The sequence below is a fragment of the Oncorhynchus masou genome, unplaced genomic scaffold (assembly GCF_036934945.1).
Source record: "Oncorhynchus masou masou isolate Uvic2021 unplaced genomic scaffold, UVic_Omas_1.1 unplaced_scaffold_2988, whole genome shotgun sequence".
NCBI lineage: Eukaryota > Metazoa > Chordata > Actinopteri > Salmoniformes > Salmonidae > Oncorhynchus > Oncorhynchus masou.
Genome location: NW_027009407.1, coordinates 31541 through 46294, shown reverse-complemented (window position 1 = coordinate 46294; position 14754 = coordinate 31541). Strand labels below are relative to the sequence as shown.

General features: G+C 51.6%; 1 protein-coding gene across 1 annotated transcript in view; it reads right to left on the bottom strand.

Moving 5' to 3' along the window:
* Nucleotides 1–2418: 2418 nt before the first annotated feature.
* LOC135534091 (ADAMTS-like protein 3) overlaps nucleotides 2419–14754 on the bottom strand; it is a gene marked incomplete at both ends in the record, with an annotated part of 41055 nt that continues 28719 nt past the window's right edge. Inside the window, 2 exons of the mRNA XM_064961233.1 lie at nucleotides 2419–2603; nucleotides 3055–3267. Of these exons, the coding sequence (XP_064817305.1) occupies nucleotides 2419–2603; nucleotides 3055–3267 (398 nt within the window). The remainder of the gene's footprint in view (nucleotides 2604–3054; nucleotides 3268–14754) is intronic.

The following is a 14754-nucleotide window of genomic DNA, read 5'->3' as shown; positions in this document are numbered from 1 at the left end:
TCCCATCCATCCATTAATCTGCTCCTAATCTCCTTCAGTCTCTCTCCTCCCTCCCATCCCTCCATTAATCTGCTCCTAATCTCCTTCAGTCTCTCTCCTCCCTCCCCATCCCTCCATTAATCTGCTCCTAATCTCCTTCAGTCTCTCTCCTCCCTCCCCATCCCTCCATTAATCTGCTCCTAATCTCCTTCAGTCTCTCTCCTCCCTCCCCATCCCTCCATTAATCTGCTCCTAATCTCCTTCAGTCTCTCTCCTCCCTCCCCATCCCTCCATTAATCTGCTCCTAACCTCCTTCAGTCTCTCTCCTCCCTCCCCATCCCTCCATTAATCTGCTCCTAATCTCCTTCAGTCTCTCTCCTCCCTCCCCATCCCTCCATTAATCTGCTCCTAATCTCCTTCAGTCTCTCTCCTCCCTCCCCATCCCTCCATTAATCTGCTCTAACCCTCCTTCAGTCTCTCTCCTCCCTCCCCATCCCTCCATTAATCTGCTCCTAATCTCCTTCAGTCTCTCTCCTCCCTCCCCATCCCTCCATTAATCTGCTCCTAACCTCCTTCAGTCTCTCTCCTCCCTCCCCATCCCTCCATTAATCTGCTCCTAATCTCCTTCAGTCTCTCTCCTCCCTCCCCATCCCTCCATTAATCTGCTCCTAATCTCCTTCAGTCTCTCCCTCCCTCCCCATCCCTCCATTAATCTGCTCCTAATCTCCTTCAGTCTCTCCCTCCCCATCCCTCTATTAATCTGCTCCATCTCCTTCAGTCTCTCTGCTCCCTCCCATCCCCCTCCCCCATCCCTCCATTAATCTGCTCCTAACCTCCTTCAGTCTCTCTCCTCCCTCCCCATCCCTCTATTAATCTGCTCCTAACCTCCTTCAGTCTCTCTCCCCCCCCCCCCATCCATCCATTAATCTGCTCCTAATCTCCTTCAGTCTCTCTCCTCCCTCCCCATCCCTCCATTAATCTGCTCCTAATCTCCTTCAGTCTCTCTCCTCCCTCCCCATCCCTCCATTAATCTGCTCCTAATCTCCTTCAGTCTCTCTCCTCCCTCCCCATCCCTCCATTAATCTGCTCCTAATCTCCTTCAGTCTCTCTCCTCCCTCCCCATCCCTCCATTAATCTGCTCCTAATCTCCTTCAGTCTCTCTCCTCCCTCCCCATCCCTCTATTAATCTGCTCCTAACCTCCTTCAGTCTCTCTCCTAATCTCCCCCCATCCCTCTATTAATCTGCTCCTAACCTCCTTCAGTCTCTCTCCTCCCTCCCATCCCTCTATTAATCTGCTCCTAATCTCCTTCAGTCTCTCTCCTCCCTCCCATCCCTCCATTAATCTGCTCCTAATCTCCTTCAGTCTCTCTCCTCCCTCCCCATCCCTCCATTAATCTGCTCCTAATCTCCTTCAGTCTCTCTCCTCCCTCCCCATCCCTCCATTAATCTGCTCCTAATCTCCTTCAGTCTCTCTCCTCCCTCCCCATCCCTCCATTAATCTGCTCCTAATCTCCTTCAGTCTCTCTCCTCCCTCCCCATCCCTCCATTAATCTGCTCCTAATCTCCTTCAGTCTCTCTCCTCCCTCCCCATCCCTCCATTAATCTGCTCCTAATCTCCTTCAGTCTCTCTCCTCCCTCCCCATCCCTCCATTAATCTGCTCCTAACCTCCTTCAGTCTCTCTCCTCCCTCCCCATCCCTCCATTAATCTGCTCCTAATCTCCTTCAGTCTCTCTCCTCCCTCCCCATCCATCCATTAATCTGCTCCTAATCTCCTTCAGTCTCTCTCCTCCCTCCCATCCCTCCATTAATCTGCTCCTAATCTCCTTCAGTCTCTCTCCTCCCTCCCCATCCCTCCATTAATCTGCTCCTAATCTCCTTCAGTCTCTCTCCTCCCTCCCCATCCCTCCATTAATCTGCTCCTAATCTCCTTCAGTCTCTCTCCTCCCCTCCCCATCCCTCCATTAATCTGCTCCTAATCTCCTTCAGTCTCTCTCCTCCCTCCCCATCCCTCTATTAATCTGCTCCTAATCTCCTTCAGTCTCTCTCCTCCCTCCCCATCCATCCATTAATCTGCTCCTAATCTCCTTCAGTCTTTCTCCTCCCTCCCCATCCCTCTATTAATCTGCTCCTAACCTCCTTCAGTCTCTCTCCTCCCTCCCCATCCCTCCATTAATCTGCTCCTAATCTCCTTCAGTCTCTCTCCTCCCTCCCCATCCCTCCATTAATCTGCTCCTAACCTCCTTCAGTCTCTCTCCTCCCTCCCCATCCCTCCATTAATCTGCTCCTAATCTCCTTCAGTCTCTCTCCTCCCTCCCCATCCATCCATTAATCTGCTCCTAATCTCCTTCAGTCTCTCTCCTCCCTCCCTCCCCATGCCTCCATTAATCTGCTCCTAATCTCCTTCAGTCTCTCTCCTCCCTCCCCCATCCCCACTCACCTTCCCCCACTCTCCCCCGGCCATGTAGGGCAGACAGTCCGTTTCCCTCCCCAGGTCCCTCCATTAGGGCTCCTAACCTGGCCCTGGGCATGCTGTGTCCCCCAGTGTCCAGTAGGCCCCCTAGACAACAGCTGTTTACAGAACACCTTACGTACCTGGCTACCCCCACCGCAGGAGAGGGAGCACTGACAGAGATCTGAGAGACAGAGAGCGAGAGAGACAGAGAGCGAGAGAGACAGAGAGAGAGAGAGAGAGAGAGAGAACCTCCAGAGAGAGAGAGAGACAGATCCCTCCAGAATCTGAGAGAAGAGACAGAGAGCGAGAGAGACAGATAGAGAGAGAGAGACAGAGAGAGAGAGACAGAGAGAGACAGAGAGAGAGAGAGAGAGATTAATCTGACAGAGAGCGAGAGAGACAGAGCGAGAGAGACAGATCCCTCTAGAGAGATCTGAGAGAACAGAGAGAGAGAGACAGAGAGAGAGAGAGAGAGAGAGATCTGAGAGAATGTAGCAAAGGGCTTCTAAGAAATGTGGACAAAGCAAATGCTTTGACCAACCCATCCATCTATCCATCCGTAATAAACTTTGATGCCTAAAACGTATACCTAAGACACACACGCACTCCTCTCCTCCATACCTCCTGCCAGGGCTCAGTCTCCCATGCTGGAGGGCAGTCCACCTGGTTGCAGGGTTGAAGGATGGGCGGCTCCTGAACTCCCTGCACTCGTTCTCTGACACACTCACACTATCCTGCTGCTCTACGGAGAGCACATGCATGCAGAACACACTCCTGGTCTGGATGCCCACCCCACACGACGCAGAGCAACGAGTCCACGCTGTCACCTCCCACCTAGGAGAGAGGGAGGGAGGTTGTTAGACACATAAATCACTACACTGAGAAACACACGCACAGACATGCGTGCACACACACACACACACACACACACACACACACACGGTATGTTGTTTTTATGGAGGCGAGTGCAGATGCTATTATTTCCACTCAGAGAGAGAGGACCCATTGTGACTCCTATAAGTAAAGATAAACACAAGGCAGGCCTGCCACTGTCATTAGTCCTTAGGAAGTGAGTTATAACAGCAGCACTGGAGAGAGAAAGGGAGGTGGGAGGGAGAGAGTTCAGAGAAGGTGGAGAGACACAGACAGAGACAAAGACAGAGAGAGAGACAGAGACACAGACAGACAGACAGCGAGACAGACAGCGAGACAACGAGACAGACAGCGAGACAGCAAGACAGACAGACAGCGAGACAGACAGACAGAGACATGTGAGGGGAAGAGAGGGAGCTAAGGGACTACTGGTCTCTGAGTTGCACTGGGTTAGAACTCAGAAGCAGGCTTGAGTATATATAACTGTATGTGTGTGTGTTTGTGTGTATAATTGTATGTGTGTGTGTGTGTAGAACTGTATGTGTGTGTATGTGTGTGTGTGTGTGTGTGTGTGTGTGTGTGTGTGTGTGTGTGTGTGTGTGTGTGTGTGTGTGTGTGTGTGTGTGTGGAGAACTGTATGTGTAGAACTGTATGTGTGTGTATGTGTGTATAACTGTATGTGTGTATAACTGTATGTGTGTGTATAACTTGATGTGTGTGTTTGTGTGTATAACTGTATTTGTGTGTTTGTGTGTATAACTGTATGTGTGTGTTTGTGTGTATAACTGTGTGTGTATAATTGTATGTGTGTGTTTGTGTGTATAACTGTATGTGTGTGTATAACTGTGTGTGTATAACTGTATGTGTGTGTTTGTGTGTATAACTGTATTTGTATGTTTGTGTGTATAACTGTATGTGTGTGTTTGTGTGTATAACTGTATGTGTGTATAACTGTATGTGTGTGTTTGTGTGTATAACTGTATGTGTGTGTTTGTGTGTATAGCTGTATGTGTATAACTGTATGTATGTGTGTGTGTGTGTGTGTGTGTGTGTGTGTGTGTTTATAAAGCACCCTACAGCTGTTTCCTGTGTACATCTATTACCACAGTAGAGGACAGTAAATCCCCCAGTAGATGAGAAACCTACTTCTCAATAGAGATACATCACTTTGGGAGCATTTCTCTGTTCTTCTTCTCTCAGAGAATATGTAGTGAGGCCCTGGTGTAGTGCTTCCCTCATCAATCAATCAATTAATAATTTAATCAATAAATAAACCCATTCATCCGTCCATCCACCCATCAGTCCATCCGTCCATCCATCCATCCATGTGATCCACAATGAGTAAGGATCACATGGCTATATGCACGGGGCACCAGTACAGAGTCCATGTGCAGGGTACGAGGTAACTGCAGTAGATATGTACATGTAGGTAGGGATAAAGTGACTAGCCAACAGGATAGATAATGAACAGTAGCAGCAGCAGCAGCGCCCTCCTGTCCATGACTGCGGGGCCAAGTTTGCTGACGACACAACAGTAGTAGGCCTGATTACCAACAATGACGAGAGCCAACAGGGAGGAGGTGAGAGACTTGGTGGAGTGGTGCCAGGAAAATAACCTCTACCTCAACGTCAACAAAATGAAGGAGCTGATCGTAGACTACAGGAGACAGCAGAGGGGGACTGCAGAGGGGGACTGCAGAGGGGGACAGCAGAGGGGGACTGCAGAGGGGGACTGCAGAGGGGGACTGCAGAGGGGGACTGCAGAGGGGGACAGCAGAGCGGGACAGCAGAGGGGGACAGCAGCACTGCAGAGGGGGACTGCAGAGCGGGACAGCAGAGGGGGACAGCAGACAGGACTGCAGAGGGGACTGCAGAGGGGGACAGCAGAGCGGGACAGCAGGGGACAGCAGAGGGGGACTGCAGAGCGGGACAGCAGAGCGGGACAGCAGAGGGGACTGCAGAGCAGGACAGCAGAGGGGGTAGCAGAAGGGACAGCAGAAGGGGACTGCAGAGGGGGACTGCAGAGGGGGACTGCAGAGGGGGACTGCAGAGCGGGACAGCAGAGGGGGACTGCAGAGGGGGACTGCAGAGCGGGACAGCAGAGGGGGACTGCAGAGCAGGACAGCAGAGGGGGACTGCAGAGCGGGACAGCAGAGCGGGACAGCAGAGGGGGACTGCAGAGCGGGACAGCAGAGCGGGACAGCAGAGGGGGACTGCAGAGCGGGACAGCAGAGCGGGACAGCAGAGGGGGACTGCAGAGCGGGACAGCAGAGCGGGACAGCAGAGGGGGACTGCAGAGGGGGACAGCAGTAGGGGGACAGCAGGGGGGACAGCAGAAGGGGACTGCAGAGGGGGTACTGCAGAGGGGGACTGCAGAGGGGACTGCAGAGGGGGTGCAGAGCGGGACAGCAGAGCGGGACAGCAGAGGGGGACAGCAGAGGGGGACTGCAGAGGGGGACTGCAGAGCGGGACAGCAGAGCGGGACAGCAGAGGGGGACTGCAGAGCGGGACAGCAGAGGGGGACAGCAGAGGGGGACAGCAGAAGGGGACTGCAGAGGGGGACTGCAGAGGGGACTGCAGAGGGGGACTGCAGAGGGGGACTGCAGAGCGGGACAGCAGAGCCGGACATCAGATGGGACTGCAGGGGGACTGCAGAGCGGGACAGCAGAGTCGGGACAGCAGAGGGGACTGCAGAGCGGGACAGCAGAGGGGACAGCAGAAGGGGACTGCAGAGGGGACTGCAGGGGGACTGCAGAGGGGGACTGCAGAGCGGGACAGCAGAGCGGGACAGCAGAGGGGGACTGCAGAGAGGGACTGCAGAGCGGGACAGCAGAGCGGGACAGCAGAGGGGGACTGCAGAGCAGGACAGCAGAGGGGGACAGCAGAGGGGGACAGCAGAAGGGGACTGCAGAGGGGGACAGCAGAGGGGGACAGCAGAGGGGGACTGCAGAGGGGGACTGCAGAGGGGGACTACAGGGGGACAGCAGAAGGGGACTGCAGAGGGGGACGGCAGAGGGGGACAGCAGAGGGGGACAGCAGAGGGGGACAGCAGAGGGGGACAGCAGAGGGGGACTGCAGAGGGGGACTGCAGAGGGGGACAGCAGAGGGGGACTGCAGAGGGGGACTGCAGAGGGGGACAGCAGAGGGGGACTGCAGAGGGGGACAGCAGAGGGGGACAGCAGAGGGGGACAGCAGAGGGGGACAGCAGGGGGACAGCAGGGGGACAGCAGAGGGGACTGCAGAGGGGGACTACAGAGGGGGACAGCAGAGGGGGACTGCAGAGGGGGACAGCAGAGGGGGACTACAGAGGGGGACAGCAGAGGGGGACTACAGAGGGGGACAGCAGAGGGGGACAGCAGAGGGGGACAGCAGAGGGGGACAGCAGAGGGGGACAGCAGAGGGGACTGCAGAGCGGGAGCGCAGAGGGGGACTACAGAGGGGGACAGCAGAGGGGGACTGCAGAGGGGGACTGCAGAGGGGGACTGCAGAGCGGGGACGCAGAGGGGGACTGCAGAGCGGGACAGCAGAGCGGGAGCGCAGAGGGGGACTGGAGAGGGGGACTGCAGAGGGAGACAGCAGAGGGGGACAGCAGAGGGGGACAGCAGAGGGGGACTGCAGAGCGGGAGCGCAGAGGGGGACTACAGAGGGGGACAGCAGAGGGGGACTGCAGAGGGGGACTGCAGAGGGGGACAGCAGAGGGGGACTGCAGAGGGGGACTGCAGAGGGGGACAGCAGAGTGGGAGAGCAGAGCGGGAGAGCAGAGGGGGAGAGCAGAGCGGGAGAGCAGAGGGGGACTGGAGAGGGGGACTGCAGAGCGGGAGCGCAGAGGGGGACTGGAGAGGGGGACTGCAGAGGGAGACAGCAGAGGGGGACTGCAGAGGGGGACTGCAGAGGGGGACAGCAGAGTGGGAGAGCAGAGCGGGAGAGCAGAGGGGGAGAGCAGAGCGGGAGAGCAGAGCGGGAGAGCAGAGGGGGACTGCAGAGGGGGACTGCAGAGGGGGACAGCAGAGTGGGAGAGCAGAGGGGGACTGCAGAGGGGGACTGCAGAGGGGGACAGCAGAGTGGGAGAGCAGAGCGGGAGAGCAGAGGGGGACAGCAGAGGGGGACAGCAGAGGGGGACTGCAAAGCGGGAGAGCAGAGTGGGTATAGTTGTGTATTGTTAGATATTACTACACTGTTGGAACTAGGAACACAAGCATTTCGTTACAGGGAATAACATATGTGACTAATACAATTTGATTTGATATGTGATGAGTCAAAAGGGTCAATGAAGATAGTTAAAAAGCCAAATAGCTACCTGGACTAACTATTTAGCAGTCTTATGGCTGACACCTCGATCACACCGACAGTGTTATTGTGCAAAATGGTACGCATTATCACCTCGATATGTGAGCAACAATAGTTCAACATTCACCTTCTGCTACCATTTCTGTCAAGCCTTCTACGCATACAGTTTGATGAAATACGTTTGATAAATCCAAGGTATGCAGCACACAGAACACACTGCAACTGCCTCTGCAACACAATGCTGCAAGGCAAACGCAGCGTTCCATTGGAAATGAATGTACTTCTGGGGTACCAAAACGCTGTAGGAGAGAGATGGTGACTGCGTCCCCAATGGCACCTATTCCTTATGTAGTGCACTACTCCTGACCAGGGCCCATAGGGTGTCATTTGGAACACAATCATGGTGCCTTCATCCACCGTCTTATGTAAGCGTGAGAAAGCAAAAGAGGAAACACTGTTTATCTAAGAGGTCTATTTTAAGAGCTCCCGGATAACTGATGAGAATACCGTACCATCTTAGTGCCTCAGAGACAACACTCCCAGGGCTTTGTTCTGACTGGGATCACAAGTATTTTGTGCATCCCAAATGGCACCCTATTCCCTGTATAGTGCACTACATTTAACTCTGGTCAAGAGTTGTGCACTATGTAGGGAACAGTGTGCCATTTGGGATGCAGTCTTTGAGACGTCTGTATTTATAAGATCATAAAAAGCACAGCAGTCTTCTACTCTGCAATAACCATCATCTTCATGAAACAGAAACCTGGATACAGCCGACCACAAGAGAAGATCTACTGCTCGACAAAACCTGCCATGAAAGTAGTTATTCTACTCTAAATGGTACGTTTATTTCTGCTTTAGTTCTGTTTTTATGCATTATGATAAAACACTGCTCTTATTAGTGTCAATAAAACGATTTGATCTTAATCAAGATCAGCTTTTCCTGAACGCAGCGAACACTAGCCCTCTGAGCCAGCTATCCTGCTGCCTTTGGGTTAGTGATTGGAAAAACAATCTGTGATGTGTGTGTGTGTGTGTGTGTGTGTGTGTGTGTGTGTGTGACTCTCATCAAATTCTCTCTTAATGAGAGCACAGTCTGACTAGCCATTTAGAATCAATCAGAGACTTTTCCTTGAACAATAACCAGGTTCCACACACACACACACACACACACACACACACACCACACACACACACACACACACACACACACACACACACACACACACACACACACACACACACACACACACACACACACACACACGCGCTCTCTCTCTCAGTTTCTCTCTCTCTCTCGTTACGACCATTCAATGTTAGCCACAGATATAACCATACACTACCCTGCAGACCATATTTTACAGGTTAGCTCGACTCATATCCTTGAGCATGTGTCCCAAGAGAAACAGACCAAGAGAAATAAATGTACCCGTTATAGGGCCATTGTGTGGTCGATATCAATTTTCCTGCATATTTCCAGTCCTCACAGTGTTTGGAACATGTGTCCCAAGTTCCGTTACAATACCAATATCCGTGACTGATTTATAAGCATTTATGTGACAGACCACGCCCACGTGAATGTTTATTTGTCAGTTGCGGCAATGTTGTTTGACGTACTAACATGGATTATAATGTGCTTACAGACCTTGGTCTATAGATTTCAGACATCACGTTTGGTGAAGATCGAGTCATTCAGTGCCAGAGGAGTAGTGTTTTAAGTGTTTTTCACAAAATTAAAAATGGTGGAAAATCCATCATAATGAATTTGATGGGATCTTGAGGCCAGTTTGTTCTGTGTGATGAGAGGGAAATATGTATAACACTTCATGACTCTATAGGTCACACAGGATGCGGGGGCTGACCTTTCGAAGTTTGTTCTGTGTGATGAGAGGGAAATATGTATAACAGTTCATGACTCTAGGTCACACAGGATGCGGGGGCTGACCTTTCGAAGTTTGCATTTCCAATCGCTTGTTATAGAGCCACTATGTGGCCAATCCGCATGGATTTGCATGAGAGGGTGTGGCTCTTGGGCCTTTACCATGTTGCTAAGTTACACAATCCTGGGCCTTTTCATCTCACAGGAATTAGAATGTTTTCACCAAAATAGCAGAAAAAGGAACATAATAATAACAATAAGGAAGTGGAACAAATACAAGAGAGTTTCACCAGCTTCACAGCTTGAACCCCAAATAATAAAAGATAAGAATACTAACAAAGTAAACAGCTCAGTAGAACAGAATAAACATGTTAACATCAGTATAATACAGGAATGGATCATTTATAGTCCAATATTTACATATCTACACACGTTTTGGGGAAAGAGGGAAGTGTTTAAATGATGCAGTATAATAAGAGTCTGGTAGCAGCAGTTGTGATGTGTATGTAGTATGAATGTATATGTGTGTGTGTGTGTGTGTGTGTGTGTGTGTGTGTGTGTGTGTGTGTGTGTGTGTGTGTGTGTGTGTGTGTGTGTGTGTGTGTGTGTGTGTGTGTGTGTGTGTGTGTGTGTAAGTGAGTGCGTGTGTGTGTGCTAAGGTGCAGAGAATCAGAGCAGGTGGTCAGTCCAGTTTAAGTGTTCAGCAGTCTGATAGCTTGTAGAAACTGTCTCTGAGCCTGTTGCTATCAGACCTCATGATCCGATACCGTCTGCCTGACGGAAAGGGAGAGAACAGCTTGTGGCTGGGATGTGTGGAGTCCTTGATGATGCTGTGTGCCTTCCTCGCACTGATTCAACTAGATTTCGTGGAATGCGTGGGAGTACGGTCCCTGTGATTTACTGGGCCTTGCAGTCATGGCCGGAGCAATTTCCATACCAGGCCATGATGCAACCAGTCAGGATGCTCTCGATGGTGCAGTGGTAGTATTTGGAGAGGACTCGGGGCGGCATGCAAATTTCTTCAGCCGCTTTAGGAAGTAGAGATGCTGTTGCGCCCTCTTGACAAGAGTGGTAGTGTTGTTAGTCCATGGCATGGCTGGTACCCACACTCTCACCAACCTCTCCATGCCCACTGTCCTAGTGCCACAGACTTGGGGTGTATCTCAATAGTGGGATTGAAGGGAAGGAGATGAAGGAAGGGGAGCCGCTTTAGACTATTGAGATACAAATGCTACTCCTGGCTGGTATGGGCTGTCACCCAAATCCCTGCCCACCTCCATGCCCACTGTCTGTGTGGCATCATATGGCTGTCTGTGTGGCATCATAGGTCTGTCTGTGTGGCATCATAGCGCTGTCTGTGTGGCATATTGGGCTGTCTGGGTGGGATCATAGGGCTGTCTGTGTGGCATATTGGGCTGTCTGTGTGGCATCATAGGGCTGTCTGGGTGGGATCATAGGGCTGTCTGGGTGGGATCATAGGGCTGTCTGGGTGGGATCATAGGGCTGTCTGTGTGGCATCATAGGGCTGTCTGGGTGGCATTATAGGGCTGTCTGTGTGGCATCATAGGGCTGTCTGGGTGGGATCATAGGGCTGTCTGGGTGGGATCATAGGGCTGTCTGTGTGGCATCATAGGGCTGTCTGGGTGGCATCATAGGGCTGTCTGGGTGGCATCATAGGGCTGTCTGGGTGGGATCATAGGGCTGTCTGTGTGGCATCATAGGGCTGTCTGTGTGGCATCATAGGGCTGTCTGGGTGGCATCATAGGGCTGTCTGGGTGGGATCATAGGGCTGTCTGGGTGGGATCATAGGGCTGTCTGTGTGGTATCATAGGGCTGTCTGTGTTACATCATAGGGTTGTCTGTGTGGCATCATAGGGCTGTCTGTGTGGCATCATATGGCTGTCTGTGTGGGATCATAGGGTTGTCTGTGTGGGATCATAGTGTTGTCTGTGTGGCATCATAGGGCTGTATGTGTGGCATCATAGGGTTGTCTGTGTGGGATCATAGGGCTGTCTGTGTGGGATCATAGGGTTGTCTGTGTGGGATCATAGGGCTGTCTGTGTGGGATCATAGGGTTGTCTGTGTGGGATCATAGGGCTGTCTGTGTGACATCATAGGGCTGTCTGTGTGGCATCATAGGGCTGTCTGTGTGGGATCATAGGGCTGTCTGTGTGGCATCATAGGGTTGTCTGTGTGGGATCATAGGGCTGTCTGTGTGACATCATAGGGCTGTCTGTGTGGGATCATAGGGCTGTCTGTGTGACATCATAGGGCTGTCTGTGTGGCATCATAGGGCTGTCTGTGTGGGATCATAGGGCTGTCTGTGTGACATCATAGGGCTGTCTGTGTGACATCATAGGGCTGTCTGTGTGGGATCATAGGGCTGTCTGTGTGACATCATAGGGCTGTCTGTGTGACATCATAGGGCTGTCTGTGTGGGATCATAGGGCTGTCTGTGTGACATCATAGGGCTGTCTGTGTGACATCATAGGGCTGTCTGTGTGGGATCATAGGGCTGTCTGTGTGACATCATAGGGCTGTCTGTGTGACATCATAGGGCTGTCTGTGTGGGATCATAGGGCTGTCTGTGTGACATCATAGGGCTGTCTGTGTGGCATCATAGGGCTGTCTGTGTGGGATCATAGGGCTGTCTGTGTGACATCATAGGGCTGTCTGTGTGACATCATAGGGCTGTCTGAATGAACATGTCTTGCATGAGCTCAACTCTGGGGCCAGAGAGTCTACTGTGTTTCTGCAGTTGGAGAAACAACTTTACTCAGGTTACTGCTGAAGCCATTAGTAGTTGTTATGTCAGACCACAAACTCCAATTGTATTGTTATTCAAGCCTCTCCACGATGCAGTAATCATCTAGATGTTTATTCTAAGTATGATTCCACCATAGAAAACAGAAATGTATTTGCAATGTTTATCCTAACTTTAATTACAAAGATGAACCTCATTTCCAAGTTATTCTAATGTTGAATGAATTTGTTTTTGTTTTTACAAGCTGTGCTTCGCTCAAAAGGTATGTCTTCGTCCCAAATGGCTCTCTAATCTCTATTTAGTGCATTTTGGGCCCTGGTCAAAAGTAGTGCACTATATAGGGAATAGGGTACAATTTGGGACTAATCCTATGTCTCTGAAGTAATGCATGGCTGACACTTAAATGATTTCATAACAAGTTTTTAAAAAACACTAGCTGAGACCTTGCCAGTGATATTGGAACCACCTGCGTTCTGTGTATGTTAAAAACTACACAGTTCCATGGATTGTGACGGCAATTTGGGGCTTGGTTGGCTGATCCTTATCTTTCGGTCTGGGTCTGGGTACTGTGTGTGTCGGCCTGTCTGTCTCTGGATACTGTGTGTGTCGGCCTGTCTGTCTCTGGGTACTGTGTGTGTCGGCCAGTCTGTCTCTGGGTACTGTGTGTGTCGGCCTGTCTGTCTCTGGATACTGTGTGTGTCGGCCTGTCTGTCTCTGGATACTGTGTGTGTCGGCCTGTCTGTCTCTGGGTACTGTGTGTGTCGGCCTGTCTGTCTCTGGGTACTGTGTGTGTCGGCCTGTCTGTCTCTGGATACTGTGTGTGTCGGCCTGTCTGTCTCTAGGTACTGTGTGTGTCGGCCTGTCTGTCTCTGGGTACTGTGTGTGTCGGCCTGTCTGTCTCTGGATACTGTGTGTGTCGGCCTGTCTGTCTCTGGATACTGTGTGTGTCGGCCTGTCTGTCTCTAGGTACTGTGTGTGACGGCCTGTCTTTCTCTGGGTACTGTGTGTGACGGCCTGTCTGTCTCTGGGTACTGTGTGTGTCGGCCTGTCTGTCTCTGGGTACTGTGTGTGTCGGCCTGTCTGTCTCTGGGTACTGCGTGTGTCGGCCTGTCTTTCTCTGGGTACTGCGTGTGTCGGCCTGTCTTTCTCTGGGTACTGCGTGTGTCGGCCTGTCTTTCTCTGGGTACTGTGTGTGTCGGCCTGTCTTTCTCTGGGTATGTGTGTGTCGGCCTGTCTGGGTCTGGGAACTGTGTGTGTCGGTCTGTCTCTGGGTACTTTGTGTGTCTGCCCGTATCTGTCTCTGGGTACTGTGTGTGTCTGCCTGTATCTGTCTCTGGGTACTGTGTGTGTCAGCCTGTCTGGGTCTGGGTACTGTATGTCTGCCTGTATCTGTCTCTGGGTACTGTATGTCTGCCTGTATCTGTCTCTGGGCACTGTGTGTGTCTGCCTGTATCTGTGTCCGGGTACTGTATGTCTGCCTGTATCTGTCTCTGGGTACTGTGTGTGTCTGCCTGTATCTGTCTCTGGGTACTCTGTGTGTCTGCCTGTATCTGTCTCTGGGTACTGTGTGTGTCTGCCTGTATCTGTCTCTGGGTACTGTGTGTGTCTGCCTGTATCTGTCTCTGGGTACTGTGTGTGTCTGCCTGTATCTGTCTCTGGGTACTGTGTGTGTCTGCCTGTATCTGTCTCTGGGTACTGTGTGTGTCTGCCTGTATCTGTCTCCGGGTACTCTGTGTGTCTGCCTGTATCTGTCTCTGGGTACTCTGTGTGTCTGCCTGTATCTGTCTCTGGGTACTCTGTGTGTCTGCCTGTATCTGTCTCTGGGTACTGTATGTCTGCCTGTATCTGTCTCTGGGTACTGTATGTCTGCCTGTATCTGTCCCAGGGTACTGCGTGTGTCTGCCTGTATCTGTCTTTGTCTGATGCTCTGAGAACCTGTCCTCTCTCAAATGACATTCACCTCTGCCAGAACACCTACATTCCCTCTCCAATTAATTTTGGTTTGTCTCCCAAATGACACCCTGTTCCCTATAGAGTGCACTTATTTTGACCAGCAAGTAGTGCACTACATAGGGAAATGGGTGCCATTTACGACACAGCCGAAGTGTGCAGCAGGCCTTGTCAGAAGGGAAACAAACAACCAGATGCCTAAATAAGACAGTAAAGGAAAGGTTTCAGTTAGAGGGACACGGTCGAGAGGAGAAAACAGTTACGCTGTGCTTCCACCGTGTTTACCTCGGCTTCACATTTACTACAACAGGATGTTGTTACAGGAACAGAAACATCCGATTGGTCTCTAACAAACATCCTGGGTGACAGAGGATGTTTGCCTTCACTGGACAATGAGGAACGGTGGGAGGAGTATGTTAATGTGTTTACGGGTAAGAGAAGCACACACAAACGAATGCATGCATGCACGCACGCCGGCACGCACACACACACACACGGCCGTAACACATCTGGACAAGAGGAACACCTATGTGAGAATGCTGTGCATTGACTAAGTTCAGCATTCAAC